Source organism: Leiobunum rupestre, chromosome 7 (genome assembly GCF_980474605.1).
Source record: "Leiobunum rupestre chromosome 7, qqLeiRupe1.1.hap1, whole genome shotgun sequence".
In the NCBI taxonomy this organism is placed as follows: Eukaryota; Metazoa; Arthropoda; class Arachnida; order Opiliones; family Sclerosomatidae; genus Leiobunum; species Leiobunum rupestre.
This window is the reverse complement of record NC_143390.1, coordinates 5183031-5205838: the sequence shown is the minus strand read 5'-3', so window position 1 is coordinate 5205838 and position 22808 is coordinate 5183031. Positions and strand designations below refer to the sequence as shown.

The window sequence follows — 22808 nt, the reverse complement described above, 5'->3', positions numbered from 1 at the left end:
ATATTCTACCTCACTTCAACTACTGGGTAAAGGCAACGAAAAAAAAGACCCCCCCCTCGTGTAACCTACCTATTCCAATTTCCAAGAGTCCTAAATGGCCCTAACAAAACGTTCCCTTTTGAACCACCTATACTCGAAATCAATATTACTTGAGTACACAAACAAAGGCAGCGAACTCTGTGGTTTCTGCTTTTGGTAGTGTACTCTGTTAACATTGATATAGAGTATATGACAAAAGACTGGCCCGGGACGGGGAAGTCCGTCGTGCAAGGAAAGCAGCAAAAAAAAAACCACCTGTTCGCCTCAGTGATAACTTAGCTCCAACCAACACAATAAACATAAGCTTAGTTTCTAGGAATTCTACAAAAGGGGGCATAAAGTGTGAAACTGGATTTCTTTAATACGACTTAAACCGTTGCAACGCTTAAACGAAGGGAAATCCCAGTGGAAGTCGAAGCGTAAAGCATCTTACCAGTCAGCTAATTAGCTATTCTAGCTAAATTATTCAAAAAGCCCTTTTCAAGGCTAATTAGCTATTCTAGCTAAATTATTCAAAAAGCCCTTTTCAAGGCTAATTAGCTATTCTAGCTAAATTATTCAAAAAGCCTTTTTCAAGGCTAATTAGCTATTCTAGAAAAAATATTCAAACCGCTTTTTCCAGGGCTTTGATATAGCTGGTATTATTAAAAAGTCTGTTTGAAGACTACATAGCTTTAACTAAGCTTTATTTTCTTAAACCTTTTTAAGGTTATTTCGCTATTAGTATATAATAGTAGCATTTTCAAATATGAGTACCATAAATTTTTTATCTGGGTCCCAAAAATGAGAAAAATGGAAAAGGGAAGATAGTTTCGTTAGTAATCAGAAAGGTGCAATGGCACGTTTTTTGAAATCGTCGGCGCAAAGCCATAACTATAGTTCTGAGAAAAACCTAGTCAAAGAATTGGGAAAGGGTTTAGAATCCTTGGAGACTGATAACAGTCACTGTTTTAGTAATACTGCTGAAGTTCTTCCAAACGTCAGTACTGATATGGAAATGGAACTGACTCATGAAGGAGAAATTGCAGAAGTAATTGCAAACCCCAACTCTAACCATGCACAAAATACATCAAACAACGTGTCCAATTAGCCTTTTCAGTTTACATAGAGCCACGTAGTGGCAAATGAGAAAAGCTCATGAACTACTGGATTTTCGTCTGCTAAGCAGACGGTTTTTCAAAAAAGCGTCTGCTTAGCAGACGAAAATCCAGCAGCTTATGAGCTTCTTGCATTTGCCACAACGTGGCTCTATGTAAACTGAAAAGGCTAATTCAAAATAAATGGGCTTACACGCGTTGAATAACTTGGATATTAGTCTAGATAAAGATTGCCTTCCAGTTCAGCCTAAACTAAATCCTTTTCCTAAAAGATTAATTGGCGGTAAAAATCGAGGTTTCAATTCTTCTTGGTATGACAAATATCAAATGATTGAATATTCAGTTGCAAAGGATGCAGTCAGAAATACATGAACCGAAATTATCAGCGTCCTATTCCTCTAACACGGGAGGCAAGTTCCCCGTTTTCCCCCATCTTAGTGGCCGCGTGCTACCTTCCCCTCCTCGAAAAGAGAACCTCCCCACCTCCGCGGAGAAGGTTTGAATACGCTACCTGGCGACGGCCGAGCGAAACTTTCTCGAAAAACAAATAAATGAAATATGCTGCTGGGGAAAAATTACAAGTGCATCATGTGTCAGTGGAAGAAAGGCTGTCACCATTAGAAGCAACGTCCTAGGAAAGAATAGCTCAAACAAATATCATCGTAATCAGTTGTTATTAGTTAATGAAGCCCAGTTCACGACTAATAAAAACTAGACTAACTTGACTACGTTAAGAATTATAAACAATAAATATTTGTATTATTTTGTTAAAATAATTGTACTTGTTTTATTTGAAATATAAAACTGAATAGCAACGTAAATGTAGCCTTACTCGTAAACGAAATCATCATTTTTATTTCTTATTTCTACTAGCTCTTTTCTCGTGGTTTATTTCAGTTTCTTCTTCTTCCGTAGCCTTCTGTTTCTTTGGTCTTCCCATATTCTTTACTACTGCAGGCCTAAATATTTTAATCTGGGTTTCATATATCTTAAGTAGCTCCATTAAGTAATTGGTATATTTTCTAATTCTAATAAAACTTAAGTATTTATCTGTTCTTTCATACATAAATGGTCTGGTAAGAATAGTTAAAAAGGTTTAAATTTACTTACTTTTAGCTGCAGCTACCGCGTTCCACAGTTCCACTGACCTCTATCAAAAACAAAACACGGCTAAGCCTACGTTTGCAGACCACGTTGCTCACAATTTTCTTCGATGAAATAATTTATCTTAGCCTCACTAGATGGCGGTCTAGTTACCCGTGGTGCATTCGAAATTTTCTCTGTAGTCGCGGGAGGCGGAAAATTAACAAGGTCTCCCTATTTAACCCTCCCCTGTCACACGGGGAAATTGCCGCCCGATAAAAATTTGTTCGCTGATAATTTCGGTTCATGTATTTCTGATGCAGTGTATTGTTTTTGTTGCCGTCATTTTTTAGGCAGTAGAAACACTGCATTTCTAAAGCGATTTTCGGATTGGAAAAACATGGGGACACAATTCGAAGAACACTTCCCCTGTAGCATTTTAGAGTCGGGCCGACGTCGGCTAGTGTCTTAAAACAGAAAGGTCGGCCTACTGTCGGGCCACCCCACTCTGAAAGGTCGAAATGTCCTAGTAGAAAAGTAGTCGGCCGACCGTCGATCGACAAAAAAATTCGACTCACTTCCGATGTATGTCCTACTCAGAAAGGACTATGGACCGACTCAGAAAGGACTATGGGCCGACTCAGAAAGTACTATGGGCCGACTCAGAAATGACTATGGGCCGACTCAGAAATGACTATGGGCCGACTCAGAAATGACTATGGGTCGAGTCAGAAATGACTATTTGCCGACTCAGAAATGACTATTTGCCGACTCAGAAATGACTATTTGCCGACTCAGAAATGACTATGGGCCGACTCAGAAATGACTATTTGCCGACTCAGAAATGACTATGGGCCGACTCAGAAATGACTATTTGCCGACTCAGAAATGACTATGGGCCGACTCAGAAATGACTATGGGCCGACTCAGAAATGACTATGGGCCGACTCAGAAATGGCTATGGGCCGACTCAGAAATGACTATGAGCCGACTTCAAAAAGGCATATTTCCGACCCGGAAACGACGTTGGGCTAACTTCATATACATACAATTCCGACTGTGAAACGACGTTGTGCCGACGTCAAATTAAATCGCACTTCGGAAATCCCACTTAATACCAATTTGATGCCTTAACAGTAATTTAGCTGAGATTGAATCGATAATAATTTTCAATAAAAATGAGCTATTTATATTAATAGAACTAATCCAAACAATATACAAGTCTGAAAATCTTTTGGCGAAGTACACAGAATTAATATAGTAGTGATATAGAAAAGAAACATTTTAATTAAGCTTCTAGATTTTAATACGTAAAAACATTTACAATTCAAATACTTTTAACAAATATCATTATCTTTTGATGTTGTAGTCTATTTTATATGTTATTTATACAAAGAGTATAAAAACTACGTAACCTAGAGATATAATGACATCTGCGTTTTTGTTTCTGTAACGTATTATCATACCCCTAGACATTCTTATATCCGGAATAGTATTGAACGGCCAAAACGAGAATCATTCTTGCCTTTGCTGAAGCTTGGGAAACCCAGCACTAAAAGTAACTAACCCATAATTAAAATACACTATTAGTAGAGTTGTTTAAAATTAGCGCCGCAGCCTATGAAGCTATAGCGCAAATTTAACTTTTTTTGTCATTCTTTTAGAAAATTCTACAGATGGCGCTAGCTAGCTACAACGTTTTGATAATGTACTCTATAGCATTTGACGTATAAGCATGGACCCTGTATTTCTAACCGGACGGGGAAAGCTGTAGCTTCCACCGTACAAAATCACCTGCCGCCGCCACCGTCTCTCTGTAAAGGGGGCATAGGCCAGGCGGCAGGTAGTTTAACAAGGAATTTTTTTTATCGCTTTATTAGTATAGGTCCTATTTAATAGATAAATGTTTCCCCCTCGGGGGAGGTCTGCGTTGGCCGCCATCTTTTGCCGATAACATCTGTTCTATTAACATTTTTGATATACTTCCAAACGGTAGTTTATTCCTTGTGCTAATCTCTACAGAAAAGGCATGACCTTTTCGATAAAAGTGACGCTTTCGGAGATAGAGGCCGAAATATATGTTAGATCGAGATGACGCTAAAGCGCTCAGCAGGACTCAGGGGCGTAGGAACCAGGGGGGGCAGGGGGGCAATGCCCCTCGCTAGAATTTTGGTGGGAGGAGCAACTAATGTTATTGCCCCCTCCAACTTTTTGCTCTGTTGAAATCTTCAAAAGGCTCAAATGCCTATTTTAAACGCATATAAAGCTTATAGAACCAAAACTGTGTTTAATTTTCAGTCTTTTCCGATAAATTCACATAAAAGTAAAAATTACACTTGCACTCGGAGAAGCTACACTCCATTAAAAATTCAAAACCATTCTTTAGACCCCTTTTCATTTCTCTTTGCCCCCTCCAACTTCTAGAACGTTCCTACGCCCCTGGCAGGACTAAAATTTCAATATCTCCGCTTACTATAACTGAATAGCTGTTGTTTTCTAATATTTCAATTGCAGTTTTTACAATAAGCAAATCGGCATCTTCATCGGCTTGTTTTGTTACAAAACCCTCAAATTCAATAAGTCGACTGTTATTTTTATCGTTGATAAGATTTTTTCTTGGGACATTGTAGCAGTCATTGTCTCGTTGAACTGTACATTTGCACAATTTCGTTGACAAAATTAACATCACTTGGTACAGTGGAGAACAAGTCGTAGAAAACGGATTTTCTCGTTTTTATCATTCCAGCTAGGAGCAACAAACACAAGGAGAACGCAACCCGTCAAAAGTCGTGGATTTTCTTGTGTACGTTTTTCATTGGCTAGACGCTTTAGCGCCTGCTGCCGTCGGAAGGGGAAAATTCGGAAATTGTCTTCCCCCCCGCCCGTAAAACGTTCAGCGTAAAGGCTCGTGACGCTCGTCCAAAGAAATTCGTACACAACCCTTCCTTAGCGTGTTTAAAGGCTAGCTGCGTTCTCCTTGTGTTTGTTGCTCCTAGATTCCAGCTTCATCGAAAAGCGATAGTGGATACGGGGGTAGTTCAAATTGGAAATATTACTGTAACTCTTTACCCCCTGTAGCACATGAAGTCGTTTTAGGGTCGGGGTACGGTCGAAAAGTCGCTTTATAGTCGACGACCAAATACCGACCTAAAAACGTCCGAACGTTTTTCGACACTAAAACCGTAAATCCTTTTTTGGGACTATTTATTTCAGTTGGTTTACAGTCGTATGGGATGAAACCTTTAAGGTCGGCCGACCGTCGGCGGACTCATTTACCCCTAGGACATTTGGACCTTCAAAAGTCTATCTCGCCGACGGTCGGCCGATTTTTCCATTTAAGTACAAAAGCCTACGTCGGCCCGACTCTGATTTGCTACAGGGGACCAGATTTGCCATGGAAATTCTCTGAAAGAGTATTAAAGGGTCTATTGGAATATCTTCATTATTAATAGTTACTTTCGACGTTACTGCACGTAGAGGCATTACTCTGCCTTTTCGCTTAAGCTTAACATCATGAAAGTTGTTACCAATTAAACTTGACATGGAAGATTTGCCAATCTCATATGCGTTTTGAGAATTAATCTTTTCGTCCCCTTCTACTACCGTGCTTATAGACATAACATTTGGCCCAACAGGAAAGGGATAATGAGTAGAAAACCAATTCACAAATTTGTTAACATCTCCACCGTCTCGTGTTATTCGTGATATTCGAGCATCAACATGCTGTTCCGCGGTGGCGAATGAGACTTGGCAAAATTCTTAAATTTTCTCACTTAAGTCAAGAAAAACAGGCATTGCAAATATTCATTTTGTCAAAACACTGTCTGTGATCCCACGTCCGTGTGTGAGACCACCAGTGCTCTTCATTAATCTCATCAGTGTTTGCTCTATTACCATATCCGTCCAAATCCCTGACCAGAACTTGTCTGAACGTCTAATGGTAAAGTGCCCCTCGGTTACAAATTGTTTGTATTCTAATGGAGTTAACCTTAACTTTATATTTTGACATATCTTGAAGATACAAATGGCAAGATTTTGCATACCAAAAATGACCACTGGCGTGGAAATAAGGAAACATTTTTTGTATGCATTCAAGATGTAATTGCCAGTTTCCAGTTCTCTCTGCCTGTATAAATTGTTTTAACAAAGTGACCATGTGGAAATACTGAACCCATAATTTGGCGGTCGGCCCATTTTCACTAAGAGTAGCTAATTTTTTAGAGAAATTTCGTGCTATGTTTTTTATAGTTTCGGAATCTGATTATTCAAAGAATGTTGGATCTCCAATGCAAATAAGCTTCCTGTACCTCTGAATCTTCTTCAATGGATAAGTTTAGTGTCTCAAAGATAACTTTGGCCAAAGCTAAGTGCACTAAAACATGTCCCCTTAAACCCTAGAATATGCATGACCGGTCAACATTTTTTTGTAGATGTTGCAGCTTACACGACACGCAGCAAATCTTGCAAACCTCTTCCGTCCATAATGTACCCGATTGCACCCATACACGACATTTTTAGATGAAAACCACCAAGTCTGATAATAACATTGCTGAGTTCGGAACTGGCAATTCTTGACGCTACTATATCCCGAGCCTTGATATACAGAGGCTGATCGAATGTTACAAAACAGCAACCCTGGTTTAAAGATCTACATTTCTCGGATGCCAACAGGAGTACGGTAAAAATGGTATCGTAATTACTTGGTGGCGAATTTACAAAAGGAAGATATGCCGGATTTTGAGTAATTCTCCATGTAACCGTTCCAGCCTGTAATTTGCGGCACGTCTTTCCATTTTGCATATACCCACAAAAATCACTTGATAACTTGATAATTTGTTGTCGAGAGGATTTATTTTATCCAGATCTTCAATTTTTATATCCTTTAAGCCTTGATTTCCGGTTTTTTCGAAGGGTAATAACGGGATATGCCCAAATTCTGCAATGTTTTGCGCGCTGTAGAAATTATGATGTCATTCACGTACTTTTTAAGTAGTTTATTTTTTAAAGTTTTGCCTGTAGGAATATAACCTTGAAAATCTTTAAGAGTATCTTTTAGCGAAAACTGACACTCGTCTCGATTTGATTCAACATAAGAGCAAATGTGCTCAAATGCCGCTTTGACGTCTTTATCTTCTGGACGACCCACGCTTCCAGTTAACGAGCCTGAACTCGCCATAAACCGTTTCATACATGAGCCATGGTATCGACCTTCGGCTGTAACCAAATCAGCTACTGCAGTAATTCGGAAAGTAACAGCCGAAGCGCAGGAGTCATTTCTTTTACTAGCCGTTGCCAGGAGATTATCTTTAAATTTAAGCGTTTCAATGCAGTGCACTGTATCGCGTTTTGAAACGCTTTCTTTAATTCTTTTTTCATAAAATCGTCCGACGCCATTGAATTGGGAATAGTACCGCTAGAATGACAATTTCAATCTGCCTTCCGCGAAACAAAGTTTTTAAATTGAGAACTCTGCCGTTTGTTGGTGGCGCCATCCTCTGTTAGCGGTGGGAACTATATCCTATACAATTGAATTAATAGTACTAATGTACTTTGAAAGTGATAGATGACGCCACCCGTATTATGATAGAGTTGACGGCTGAGTGCGCTGACTCGAAATTACAGAATTTGTTTCGCGAATCCACGACTCCCGAACCTGCTTATGTCATTCTAGCGGTACTATTCCCAATTCAATGTCCGACGCGTCTTCACCACATAGTACACAATTAACCTTAAAATCGAATTCTTGTAAATTTGATCTTTTACGAGAGCTTGGGCCAGTAGGGGGTTTTTCAAACGATTTACACATACAATGGATAGTTGTGCGAAACTATTTGCTTTTTGTTTTACTTTAAATTGAATTTATTTAGACGACAACACGGCGACATCCGCTCTTTTTTACATGTAGGCCTATTTATATCAGTCAAGATAATACACTTTTATATCGGGGCATTTGTGTTCATAATTAACAAAGGCGTTTCGGCGCCGAAAGCTCTAACGGAAACAAAAACGCATAGAGCATGCACGATTTACGAACCTTGATCAAAACGTAGCAACGGACGGGGTTTCTCGGTGCAGGTCGGCCTTGGGAGGGAAAGTGTAGCTACTCGGAATTTATTTTCTCTGATCCTCACTCTCGATTGTAGGGTGACGATACCGAGAAGGCCTGGCGCCCCTGCCGTTGTGTTGTTACTCACCGCTGCAGTGTAAAACAAGGCTAAATTGGGTGATCACGAATGATAAACCATATTTGAAATAAGCCATGCGTCTCCCTTTATAATGAAATAGTTAATCAACTTTTTTTGGTTTTATGCATTTGTAATTTTATTATTTGAACCCGTTTGGAGCTTCGCCGTATCTGACATTTCCATGGTCCAATGATTGATACGGTCCCCTGACAAGATAGGACTCCAATCTTGTCAGGGGACCGTATCAACCTTTACTGGGCCCAAATGTGGCCCGCGGGCCATAGTTTGTGCTGAAACTGGCCTAAATAAAACTTATGAACGCGTGAGATGTCGTGCATACTTAATTTTAAGTGAAACATCGTTTTATGGCGAAAAAAAAACGCATTTTCAACATAGTGGTGTGGCCTTTATCTACGAAAGGGTCACTTTTATCGAAAAGGTCATTAGGATTACCACAAGGAATAAACTACCCTTTGGAAGTAAATAAAAAATGTTAATGGAACAGATGTTATCGGCAAAAAAACGATTTTGGACGCCATTTTTCTAAGATGGTGGCCAACGTAGATCTCCCCCGAGGGGGAAAAATTTATCTATTAAATGGGCGCTACTAATAAAGCGATTAAAAAAAATCCAGATTTCCAAGAATAATTTCCTTATTGGGCATTTTTTTCTAGCTGTCGCCTGGTCCGGTTAGAGATACAGTGTCCATGGTATAAGTTGCTGAATTAATCTTTAAAAATCATTCTTAAAAGCATTACTATATTTTAAAACATAAATAATGTTTAATCCCGAATTAACTTTACACGATTTTGGAACAAAGCTAATTTTCTAAATAGTTTTTAAGAAATAACGTTCTTAGATAAAAAAAAAATATTAGGAATGTCAGGGTCACACCGGCGTTTGAACAATCTGGATGAAAATTGAGGAGATCCACATTTGCCGTGCCTCGACGTGATAGCAAATCCGTTCAATTATATTCCGTGATTTCTCCAGCCTATTTTCGGAGCTGGCGACTCGCTAGTGAAATTGGAACGCCGGTGGGTTTCTCTAAGCGTGGCTCAATCAAAATGCCACAATCGTATTTAACCATGGACACTGTATCTCTAACCGGACGGGAAAAGCAGCCTAAAAGAGGTACCTCCTCACTGTCCGTTTGCGTCCTACTTCGTATTAGCTGAAATAGTCGGCCGTACCAAGAGTAAATAGGAGGAGAAAGTCTACCACTGCCTTCAGATTTTACCTTTTACCATGCTTGACACCCTTTTTGAAGAGCTAGTGATCACGTGATATTTCTAACCAATAAGGATAGCACATTACGCGCGAAGTAGTGCATTTGTGGTATTCCGGTCCGCGCTCAAGATGAAAATTTTGAATTTTATTCCCTGGCAACCATGTCACCGCCTCGCGATTTCAAATAGTCTCTCAGTCAAATGCTGACCATTATTTTCTTCGATAACGGTTGATTTTTATTAATAATTACTATATCAATTGTAAAAGAAACAAAAAAGCTCGTAGCTATAGCTATTATTTCAGTTAAACTTGCAAATTGTTAGGCCTTAACATCGTAGATTTACCAATTAGTCCCGATCTCTGCTCTTAGATGGTGCCACGCTCTCCACGATTTAAGTGAGCGTTATTCTAGTTACGGTTTATTACTTTTCAAAAGTCGTGTTATTATTTTTAAAATGTCCCATTTTAGTTTCTATCATATATCTACTCTATTTAGGAACTAAACTAACCAAATTATCGAAAGCAAAAGTTTAATATTCACGTATTTTATAGAGAACTATTTTTCATCTTGCCGGAGTACAACCGATACCTTTGTGTCCCTGTAAAGAGGCGAGGGGGAAGTCATTTCCGAGGTCCAAAAATTTTACCCCTCAAATAAGACGTCGTGCTGTTGGACCCAAGTGCCAGACTTTCTCCCCCTATTTACTTTTGGCCGTACTCGATTAGCAGGGCCGTCAAGGTCATTCGAAAGAATGTAAACCCCCATTTCAAACGGAACGTTTTGTCGACCACGTGACGAATTATATGGCCTTGACAGCCCGAAACTTTCAAAATTCTTGAACCTCCCCCCCTTTACAGAGAGACGGTGGCGGCGGCAGGTGATTTTGTACGGTGGAAGCGACAGCTTTTCCCGTCCGGTTAGAGATACAGTGTCCATGATTTAACGGAGATTTAAAAAAAAATACATTAAAGGTGAAAAGAGTGATTTAATACATTAAAATTATGAATAACATTCAAAATATTATTTTATAAAAACCATTTGTGATGGTACTTTAAAGGACTACAATTTTGGAACGTGCCCTTCGCGACCGAGTGATATTGACGAGCAAGTTTACATGTGAGAATGTGAGAAGAAAGCTGTCAGTCCGTGAGTTAGACTTCCAATGATTCCGAGCGACTGAAATATTTTAAATGCAGATTAAAATACAAAGATAAAGAAACAAAAATTAGGCGTTCGTATTTAAATTTTAGAACCATATGATAATAATAATAATAATAATATTGCATAGCGTACACAATTCCGAAATCCTATATACAGGTGAAAACATAAGTAACGTAAGAAACATAAGTATGACACTGAACGATTATCTGTCGCGGAGTAATTTACGTAATAGGTAGTTTCGGATGAAGTAACTCGGCACACACTTTTCGATGGCAACATTACTGCCAGCTAGGAGCTACAAACCGAAGGAGAATGCAGTGTTGTGTACCAATTTCCTTGGACAAACCTTTACTCTGAACGTTATACGGAAAGGGGGAAGATAATTTCCGAATTTTCCCCTTCCGACGGCAGCAGGCGTCTAAGCAATGAAAACTGCACACAAGAAAATGCACGACTTTTGACGGGTTGCGTTCTCCTTGTGTGGGGTGCTGTGTTTGTTGCTCCTAGCTGCCAAGCTGATAAATACGGGTGTAAACGCGTTTAGGTTTTAAATTTGAAAATAACTACCTTCAGAAACTAAGATGATATTTATAATAGTCCTGCTCCCGGGCTATGCGTCTGAAGAATAGTAACATTGGTTGCTCTTACCGAGGTAATTATTTAAATAGTCAGTGCCGATACAGACTATTATTAAAAACTAGTATCTGGAGAATTGACAAGTGGCACACTTATGTTATTATGTTACTTCTTGTGGAAATAAATGTTTGTAGCTCAAAGGTTTTGATACTGTAAACAATTTTTTTATACTCCATATGAACCTTGGGATTTAATTTGCAAAATATTCTTCACCAGCTGAATAATTGAAGGCTTTCAGGGTTTTAAAAAACCCGGGTTTAAGAAAAAAACAAACAAAAAACCCAGACCCTGCGGGTTTTATTGTTTTTTTTTTGGTTTTTCTTTTGGGTTTTATTGAAATTTAGGCCAACAAGTTAACATTACAAAAATCGATGTATTTCGACTCACGATATTAATAAAATTTAAGACATTTCTAGTAAAAAAGTATATACATCTTTTAACTAAATACGAATAAACATGTATTAAAACTAAAATAAGTGTGAACTGATTCTTTCTTATACAAAAAACAACAAAATTAAAAAAAAGTAGGTTTTATAGTGGTTTTTTTAAGTGGGTCGTACCCAATAAAACCCGCGGGTTTTTTTGGGTACGAGTTTCTTATTTCGAACCCTGAAGGCTTTTCATTTGGTTATTAACAATGTCCCCTAATTCGATTTTTGTCACCAAAAAGAATACAAAATGCGTTTTCGTCGCTTTTTTGTGCTAATATGCAAACGATGGAAACTTCGGAATCTCAAAAAAAAAAAAAATTCGGCGGCGGGATCAACATTTATCGGCGTCGGCGTCGGCGGTGCGCCAAAAAGTAAATGACTCCCAGGCGGCGGTTCGGCGCCAGAAAAAATGACGGTGGCGTTGGAACGGCGGTGCGAGGCTCTAGTATCAGATTAAAAAAACTGCCGTAGATGGCGCATCAACAATGAAGTGGTGTATTATTTGAGCGGCTTTGTGCCATATGTACCGATAATACGTTTCGGATTTAGATTGATCGTGGTCATTGTGAATATTTATAAATCCAAAAGAGACATTATAATCCCTATCTTTAAATATTGTCTTATACAGGGTGTCCACTAAAAAACGATTCATGGCGAATATCCCAGAAACAGTTTTCTCTAAGAATTTAAATTTTTTATGTTATGTAGCTCGTGCAGGGGGCTAAAGAAGATTGGATGACCTTGAAGACATGATTCAAGGTCATCCAAAAACTATCTCGAGAACCGTAAGTGTTAGAAATTTGTTTATAATTAGAAAAGTGTTCTCCGTCACGTTTTATGTCTACATAGCGTGCACATGCTCTTTTTCGACCAATAGAAAGTCGAGAAATTTTTTACCAAAATCACAAAGGTCGTAAAAGGGAAAATTGCAAGACAACGCTAGACTCCAAAACAAATAGAGCTACATTATCGAAATTTGTTAGACAATTGCATCATGGTAGGATATTTTAATATTCGGAAAATTGTATGACCTTGAACCATGTCTTCAAGGTCATACTAAAATTATTTCGAGAACCATTAGGTTGATAGAACAAATGACAAAATGACGGGGAATACTTTTCTAATTGGAACCAACTTTCTAACACTTACGGTTCTCGAGATAGTTTTTGGATGACCTTGAAGAAATGGTTCAAGATCATTGAGGTTATCATTCTTCTTTGGCCCCCTGCTCGAGCTACGTAACATAAAAATTTTATATTCATAGAGAAAACGGTTTCTGAGATATTCGCCATGAATCGTTTTTTAGTGGACACCCTGTATAAGACAATATTTAAAGATAGGGATTATAATGTCTCTTTTGGATTTATAAATATTCACAATGACCACGATCAATCTTATTCCGAAACGTATTATCGGTACATATGGCACAAAGCCGCTCAAATAATACACCACTTCATTGTTGATGCGCCATCTACGGCAGTTTTTTTTAATCTGATACTAGAGCCTAGCGCCGCCGTTCCAACGCCACCGTCATTTTCACACACCCTGTATAAGCCCCGGTTTTAGAAAATACGAAAGTTAAAGGGCAACGCAAGTGGTCATGCAGGGGGGGGGGGAAATATGTTTTCTTCAACAAGCCGTAAGTAGGTTTTCCAAGGATGATTTTATATAGCGCGAAAGCCTTATTCTCCTTGGTGTAGCCACGTGGCGCAATTTCGCTCTCATTCGCGAATTTTTCGATTTTCTTCGCTGAGTTAGCTCGCAATCAACGAACCCAGGAATTTAGGCCTAGCTTAATTTATTTATTATGGAGAAAAGAACTGGGTTAGTTTCCGAGAGTTGGACTTTGATATTTTCGATTTAACAATGTTTTGGAATAAAATTATTTGTGAATTGAATATTTTTAATAATGGAAGTTGAAACATTAGGCCTTGGACGCGGTAAATCTCTGCCGCTAGCCTCACATTGGATTAAGAAAATTCAACACCACACACACTCCTATATCCCGTCTCCCTTAACAATTTCCCTATCATTATACCCCGACAGAATATTTATCTTTTTTTATTACATTTATTTTGTAGAAGTTTAGGATCCGATTTGTCGGTAAGCACGGAGACTTCACTTTCCTCGGTCATTTTCGCGACTAAAGAATGCATGGATTTTGCGTAAAAACCGCGAGAGGCGCATTTATACAAAATAAATTCGGCAAATATGGTTCTGCTTTTTACAGAGGGAAAGGCTATGGCAGATAGCGCATGCGCAGTCGTTCTTTTTATCTATAAGATAATTTACCCCCCTGCATGGTAAGTAATGAATCAACCAGAATTTCTTTCAAAAGTTCCGTATCTCGACGAGCTTGACTGATGGGAGCGAATAGAATCATTCGCAAATTGCATGTAGGGAAACAAACATTCAGAGTTAAGCCTTTAGAAATTCGATTTTAATGTTTTGTTCAATTAACTATAAAAACTAAACAAAAGTAACATTATTTTAAGCTATAAACAAAAGTTTAACTAAGGGAAAAATCGACATAATAAGAAACACGAGAAATAATGTTTGGATAATTTAAAATTTCTACATTTCATACTGGTGGCGCCATTTGGTAATGAATCGAATATTTTAAAATTGGCCTCTAATGGCGTTATTCCCGTGAAAGTATCTTCTCTGGTGATAAATATGTATCGGTGTATAGCAGTACGTTAACTAGCTAAAATGCACTCTGGAAACGAACTGTAAAATAATCATTTTTACTTACACCTCCAGCTTTAAGAATCGTTGAAACGTCTTTAAAGCCAGTGAAAGAAAACGTTCCCGCAACGAGGTTTAGAAGTGTGATACTGCAGGAGAGAAGAGTGGCGGCGAGAAAAATTTGGTGCAACACAAACTGTCAAATAAAATCGTACATATACACATTACTGAACTTTCGTCAACGCAAAAAAGGAACAAAATTTAGAAAGAGCGCGAGTTATCAATCTGCCTCTAAACGCTAAAAAAATTTACAAAACATTTAGAAAAATCTGATACGTCACTGATAAATAACGTAACAGACTATTTTGTTTTGTTCAGTCAAGCTCATCTTGTTAATTTACATAGTTAATAATCAGTTAAGCTATAATACCCAATTAACCACACAGGCCTAAGTCAACTAATGACTTGTGAAGCCAATTACCGGTGTCCCCACAAAGTTTAACAGCGGGTAGACGTGATTGGCGCTAGTAACGTTAATACCTAGGGCTTAGCGTGTGTTAGCATACGATTTAGTTCACGCTCACTTTAATTCCCACTCGGATCAAGGAAATTTTAGCAGTGACGTCATCGTGCGTTAGACAGCAGCCATAGCGAATTTCCAAAGTGTAACCATTTCGGGGGCAAATTTAGAACAAATTTTGAATAAAGGCCTAAGTCATCTAACGACTTTTAATTAAGTTTCACCCCGTTCTATGCGTAGGAAAGTCCTTCATGCCAGGCGAGCCAACAGCTCCCTATACTCCATATTACCGTATAAATAATATAATTATATGATATATCCGATAAGTAGGTAACGTAGTACTTTATCCGGTTTCATCTGTTTGTTTGTCAGTGGCGTCGCTTCAGTTTCTAGCCCTAGTTTCTAGTGTATCATATATATCTTAAGAGGGAAGGGCACATCTCCCTATATGCTGGATATGTTTTTCATTTGTAACATGCACCTTCGCAAGCGCCCGCTGAGTTTTCAAAATGCTTTTTGGTATACGGTGTTGGGTATACGGTTGTGACTTCTTCTCGCGTTATCCACGTAAAGCTTACTCTTATATTTTACTCTTGTTGCAATCATAAGTAACAGAAAATCTCTAAGTTTGACATTAGGGATTTTTTTTACTAAATCCTTTCTTCACAGTGACGCGAAATATGTTTTAAATAGCGCCCCTCGGTAGCGGCGCCATGAACTAATCGAACAAAACTTCTGTTAAAGTTCTATTCCGGGAACTTGGCGCCCGATTTTGAGTACCGCCATATTTAGGCTTAATGGGTCCTTTTGATGACCATTAGAAAAATTCAAATCACAAATAGGGTTACACTTCCGGGATATAGAGTTGCTAGTCGTTTTACGGATTTATCTTTGGTGAATGCCTACTTAGAGGTATTATATTATTTATGTTGAAATTCATGTAATTGTCCTTTCGGTACAATTTTACTCGATAGTTTCGATAGTTACATTGTTGTGCACTTGGCGTTTCAATTCGCTAGCGAAACGGGTATAGGTGGCACTGCCGTCGCTACCCCTGCAGCTTGGTTTTCCGGCGTATAGTGGTAATCAAAATTAAAACCAATCCAAGAAATATGGCGGTTCACATTAACGCTAGAGGTGGGAGAAGTTGTGCGGTCCCTTTTTGCAATAATACTGCGCTTAAAAAACGTAAAACTGAAGAAAATAGTGAAGAACCAAAGCCAGGATTATCATTTCATAAATTCCCAAGTTGTAAGAAACTTTTAAATGTATGGTTAACAAAGATAAAGTCGGGGAAAGGGCCTAGTAAGTGGGCCCAGATTTGTAGCGCCCATTTTACAGATGATGACTTCTTGGAAAGAAATGGTGAGATGCAAATAATATTAATTATTTTAAAATAAATTAATCGGAAAACTCATCAATAGATGGTAGATCTGTAAGAAGACGTTTGAAATGTAACGCCATTTCCTCCCAAAAATTGCCATGTAAGCCAATTAAAGAATCAACCGAAGTTAGAATAAAAGAAAGAGCTCAACGTTACGTAAAGCGTTCTAAAGGTATTCTTATTTTATGGTAAACTTTTGTGAAATAATAAATAGAATAATAACATAAATTTAATTTTAAATCAAGCAGTTCTATGTTCAACATCGCCAATAATAGATTACATTGCTCCAAAGGTTGTTGAAAGCGCAAGTGAACCAGCTCCGGATGATAATGTTTTGTCATTATCGAACTTAGCTGTGCTATCTGAAGTAACAACTGAAGCTCAAGGAAAGGACAAATCTCACAAACCATCTAGAGTAACGAATGCGTCTATTGGTGTTCAAGTTTATTTGGACCATGGAAAGTATTTTGCTGGGTCAAGAGTTGGAATTTCAAGCAATGGAATGAAAAATGCTGGTTTTCTGTCTCTTACTGGCATTGGGAAAGAACTATTTGAAAGCCTTTCAAGTGAGGTTTTAGGGCTTGAAAACCAGAGCAAGCTCTCTAATTTTCTAATGCCTGTAAAAGATAGGGTGTTGTTAACCCTAATGAAGCTTAAGTCAAATTTGACATTTGACGCTTTGGCTTCATTATTTGTCATTTCGAATCGAACAGTTTCAACATATTTCAAAAGAACCCTTTGTGCCCTTGCTGAAGTTTTAAAGTAATTTATCTTTTGGCTGGATATAGAAAATATTAGAAGTAACTTTCCTAAATGTTTTAAAGAGTTTAATAATACTCGCATTGTGTTGGACTGTTCAGAGACCTATGATGAAGCCCAACACATTTCACGACAGAGTGGCAACCTACAGCCATTATAAAGGAACTCACACAATAAAAATTATCATTGGAATTTCACCTTCTGGCATGATCACGCTCTTTAGCGACCCCTGGGGTGGAAAGGTAAGCGACAAGGAAGTCACCATTGAGAGTGGGGTCGTAAATCTTTGTGAACAATTTATTGATGGAATTATGGTTGACAAAGGTATGCATAAAAGTGTAATATGTTAAAAAAAAATATTTTAAAACTCATTTCAACTTAAATTTAGGCTTCCTTATTGAAGATGAATGTGCGGCCAATGGAATAGCTCTACACATCCCTCCATTTTTGAGGAAAAAAAACAGTTTAGTAAGGAAGAAAGTGTAAAAATCAAAAAATTGCATCCGCTCGTGTTCACGTGGAGAGAGCCATTCAAAGAATTAAATTATTTAAAATTTTAAATGATAAATTTGACCTTGATTTAGTTCCCTACTGTGATGAAATTCTGAAGGTCATATGTGGATTAGTAAATTTACTAAAACCAATTCTAGCAGATGATAAATTTGATGACTAGTTTAAATCTTATTTAATGACGATGGTGATTATTTTATTAATTTTTATGAAATAAGTTTAAAAATCTTTTAATAAATAAGACTTCAAGTAAAAATTCATTTACAACATTAATTGATCAAATTCCTTTTTTTTTTTTATATAATACTAATTGGCACAGTGCAAAATAGGAACTTTTTGTTTTAAAAATCACTTACTCTTGACTAGTAATGGTAAATATAATTTGAAATAAAAATTGAACAATTTGACTATGTTTTGTTTCAAATAATCTTCGTCTCTTTGAATATCAATTAAAAGATAGCCCTTTGGAGAATACAAGAAAAATGAGCATGTTTTTATGTTTAACACATAAAGGCCAAGCTGAATTTGTGCATAGTAGCCTCTGCAATCGTTAGTTGGTAAATAAATTCCGTCTTTTCCAATTTTCAAGAAGTTTAATTTGTTTTGAGCGACAGCATCTTCAATTGATATTTTCTTTGCTACATAAGGACGCTTAATCTCGAGTAATTTTATCTCTCCATTTTCCATATATAATCCATCTGGACTAAAAGCTAGAAATGAATTTTTTAAGTTAATTAAGAGGCCATATTCCAATACTTGTACTTTTTTAAGCCACGAAAATTTGGCCCGAGCAACTTTCTCCATTTTGTTCCCGTAGACTACCGAAGGCACATTTAGTTCTCTACCAGACAAACGATTTTCTAGAAGTTTTGAAGCAGTATTTGCTTTATTTTTGGATGACAAAATCTTCTTAAAAGTAGTTCCAGTTAATCGCACTTTTCTTCCCTGTTTCCACTCGTCTGATTTTTGGTCTAACTGAGCGTGCATTTTGGCTTCTTCTAAATCTACTTGAACAAATTCCCTAAAGAACTCGGCTTCTTCAGTTGACATGTTATGAGTAAAATTGTTCTCGTAGTGTGCTGGAACATTAATGGTATCCCCTGAAAGGTTACCAATAAAATTATTTATGTCCAAATCAGACGGGTCAATTTGGCGCCGTTTAGTAGGATTGTCAATAATTTCCCCATTTTCTTCTATAGTTGGAATATTAGATACAGTTCCTGTACCTACTAAGTTTTTTTTTTGGTTTTGCATTCCAATTAACAAATTCTTTTAGACTAGGGGGTAAATGCCTTGCACACATTGGCTCGTAAGGGAGACTAGATAAAATTCGTTCTTCACAATTTTCTAAGCTGCTAATGCAAAAAACAGGTTTCACAACTTTTCTAACGCAATCTAAATCTTTAATTTTTTGTGAATGATAGTGAGCTTGCACGTTAGCCTTCATTTTTCCCCATTTTTGAGGTTTTGATGTACAAGAGATCTCATTAGGGAGCTGGTCTAACTCTTCATACCGATTTATGTAAAATAGACCTGCTACACTGTGTTTACAAAATCCAGAGTTTCTAAAAAATTATTTTAAATATGTTAGGGTAACTGCGCTTAAGGAGGCAGATATCGCGTACACAAGCTCTGGGTTTCCAAAGGCGCTTAAAAACTCAAAAAGCCAATCTTGGGCGGTTGACCAAACTTTGTCTATGGAGATTTTGTATGCATCAGCAGAAGTTCCCATTTTCGTATTTCCAGCGCCGCTGGAAACCGAGCTTTTGTATATCAAAAAATCTCAAGTATAAAGAGGAGAGTGAAGCTTGAGCAACATGGTACTAAAAATAGCTAACTGCTATGCCTCAATCAATACTTTAACTAAGGGTTGCTTTGCTAATTATTATTATTATTACATTTTTGGGATATGATGTTTATTCTTCATCCCACCACAGACAATGATTATAAATAAAAACATTTACCCGCTTTTACAGGAGCAGTTGACACTTTGAATTACATGTTTTTTATCTTCCAATTTCAATACTAGCTTTAAGGAATGTGGTTCCCCACTTGGTGCGCTTGACTGAATTACAAATCCTTCGATTGAAATTAGGCCATCTTCTTCGTGAGATAAAAAAAACTTTAAAGATCCTTTTGGGCTTTCTCTAAACATCCGTTCTCCTTCTTCCCCAATGTATTTCCAAATTTCAACCATGGTGAGATTCACTTTTATGGAATAAATAGAGGTTAAAATAGGATAATATAATAGAATACCAATTAAATGTTAGCATACCTTTTTGAGATGTCATCTTTTATTTGAACAATATTGCTCCAAGGCCCACTCTAACAATGTTTTAAGTAAATCCAAAACGACTTCAAATCTTAATGACAGTATATAATTAGAACCAAACATTATGTCTTTAAACTTGACATTCAATCCTACTTACCAAGAAAACACTAATTCGCTGTTAAAACGTATATAATCCCATCTCATCAGTGGCACACCACTATTTGCTGAATGCTGATCAACACTATATAGTTACGCGCAGTGTGGATAGGGGGCGCTGCCGGAGTTTTCGTTAGCGATAGTTTCGATAGTTACATTGTTGTGCACTTGGCGTTTCAATTAGTCTTTTCAATTTACATAAAGCCACGTTGGAGCTAAGCCTCGGTCAACAAAACCGACTGTTTTGACAAATCCCGTTTAGGATATTAAACCGTTATTCGTTGATTTTTAACATCATGACTGTCTTCCCTGGCAATTTTAACCGTCACACTTCTTATTATTTTGATTATTATTGTGCATGTTACGAGAAGTGTATGAAAATATACAATGATACAAAGTCGTCGACACGAAAAAATGAAACGCTAATGCAATGGAGCCGTGTCTTTACGCGGTTTCACCATGGATATGTATTAATACTGCGTATTATGGATTCCAAACTCTGAGAAAAAGTAACCAGCAAATGTCTTAATAGCAGTCAGCGCCATCTAGCAGGGTTTTAAAAAACGGACCGGACGTTTCTCCAAAGTGAGCCGGAAGTTAGGCAGGAAATGTCGTCTGCTCGCTAAACCGCGTGTATGATTTCCAAAGCTCTAACTATATTAACGCGAATTATTATAAATGTCTTTAATTCATCTATTCCTAATTTTATTACACTGGTGAAACTTAAGGTAAGTTTATCAGACTTTAGTTAAACAGTGAAATTTTAAAGAAACATTTACAAAGAATTTTTATCAGGACTTGAAATGAGTAACAATGAAGTACCATCTACAACTCCTAACGCTAACGGAAAGAGGTTTGAATTTTCGGTCATGCGCCGAAAATCTAAATTAACGTATTAATACATATCCATGGTTTCACCTTTAACTTAAGTTTGTAAATATAACGCGCTACAATATAGCAAACTCCAAAACTTTTCTATCGCCGAAAAATGGCTTTTCCAACCAATAGACGAAGCCGTGAATACCCATAATTCCGCCATGGACTAATTAACAACAGTATTAACGCGTTTAGCAGTGTTGCCAGGCAAATATTTTTTATCCTGGTGATTCAAACGTCATAAACTGGAAACTGATTTTTGAAATTTCGCCATCTGTCGGGAAACATTTTTAACGGCTTTAGCGGTTGCGATTTGAATTTTCAGATTGTTGTTTACAAAGGAAGCTCCAAACGTGTCTCATAACCATCCATTTTATCACGTTAAATAAGTATTATTATCAGAGTTGCCAGATGGGCGGTTTTCCGCCCAAATTGGGCTGCTTTGCGGAGGCTGTTGCGGGGAAAAAACCTTTGGGCGGGAGGCGGTTTTTTGGGCTGGTTCCCAAAATTCGAGGCGAAGTAACGGGGTACCGGTTTTCCCCCTTTCAACCCCATCCTTCATAACGGGAATCAACGTTCCTAGAAAATATAAGCTGGACCCAGCTTTGCAAAGTGTGATGTTTTCAATAATTTTCCAAAATTATTTTCAAATAACGCGCCAATTCCAGTTCTAAAGCAGAAATTGGTAATTTTTCTTGGGCGGGAATTTGGGCTCTTTTGGGGTTAATCCGATTTTGGCTTGTGCGGGAATTTGGGCTTGTTTTAAAGTTGGTTTGTGCGAGATCTAAAATATTATTCTGGCAACTCTGATTATTATTGCTATTACTTTAGTATAATTGGTATTGTTAAATGTTTCCACCTCCGATTCTAAGATATTTTCTAAATTATTCATCATAACAAAGGTAAACAACTATTAAGCCATGGTACAATCATTTATATTTATGAATAATATTATATTATGATAATAATAATTACCGTAACAAATTTGGGGATTGCTTCCAGACGATAAGCAAAATATTTTACTATAAGTATGATCGGAACAGCTCGACATTCTAATTTTTTACGACACTTATTTTGAATCACCAGCCTATACAAGCATTTCCTGTTATGCTCACGAGTACTACTAGAGTGCGTCGATGCTTGTTCTTTTTACTTTTTTCCCGTGGCGGACCGTCCCTGTTGTTAATTAGTCCATGATTCCGCTAAGCATTTATTTTGGAAGAATACACTCTTTTTCGCGCCTTTATTTTACGCTTCTTACTTGCCTCCCGCTCGTCGGCCATTGCCTCTGCCCTCAGCGGGAGTCTAGCATCCACTCTTTGGGTATTCGTAATGGGGGATGGGGCTGAAAGGGGGAAAACCAAACATGGACGCGCCCAGGAAAATACCGCGAAAAAGAGTGTATATGAAAATTCTAAATTTAATTTAATTTTATTATTGCATAAGTGTATACACTTTGTATTTTCTATAAAGTAAACTCCTGTTATCAAAATAAAATAGGCATAAACAGCCAGGACTATGTATTATGAAAAATTATTTGGTTAGGGCCTCAAAAAGACAAACCAGAGAGTTTACGCAAAGTCCCGCCGGAGTCGCTAGCATCGTCTGACACTTGATCACATTCCAACCCATATTTCAAACTTTGAGGAGTCTTCTGATTGGTTGGAGCTCTTAGGGGGGAGGAAACTGCGGGCTTGTATCTCTGATTACTTGGAAATAATTGGCATAGGGGGAACCATCTTCATATTTGAGACTTACGTCTATTTACTTTTGCTATTAT

At 37.6% G+C, this 22808-nt stretch overlaps 2 protein-coding genes across 3 annotated transcripts in view; both read right to left on the bottom strand.

Moving 5' to 3' along the window:
- Positions 1-10600: 10600 nt before the first annotated feature.
- Positions 10601-22808, bottom strand: part of LOC149933954 (uncharacterized) — a 32168-nt gene continuing 19960 nt past the window's right edge. The window contains exons 3-4 of one of the 2 annotated variants that reach the window (XM_090154127.1): positions 14619-14747; positions 10601-10811 (exon numbers count right to left, since the gene is read on the bottom strand). In XM_090154127.1, coding sequence (XP_090010253.1) covers positions 10746-10811; positions 14619-14747 — 195 coding nt within the window. In that variant the 3' untranslated portion in view covers positions 10601-10745. The remainder of the gene's footprint in view (positions 10812-14618; positions 14748-22808) is intronic. The other variant, XM_090154128.1, reaches the window with a different exon arrangement.
- LOC149933955 (uncharacterized) lies at positions 18340-22808 on the bottom strand. Its single transcript, XM_090154129.1, has 5 exons — positions 20154-22808; positions 20000-20087; positions 19689-19932; positions 18487-18824; positions 18340-18427 (listed from the first exon to the last, which is right to left on the bottom strand). The coding sequence occupies exons 4-5, from the start codon at positions 18772-18774 to the stop codon at positions 18377-18379; spliced, it is 339 nt and encodes a 112-aa protein (XP_090010255.1). The 5' UTR covers positions 18775-18824; positions 19689-19932; positions 20000-20087; positions 20154-22808; the 3' UTR covers positions 18340-18376.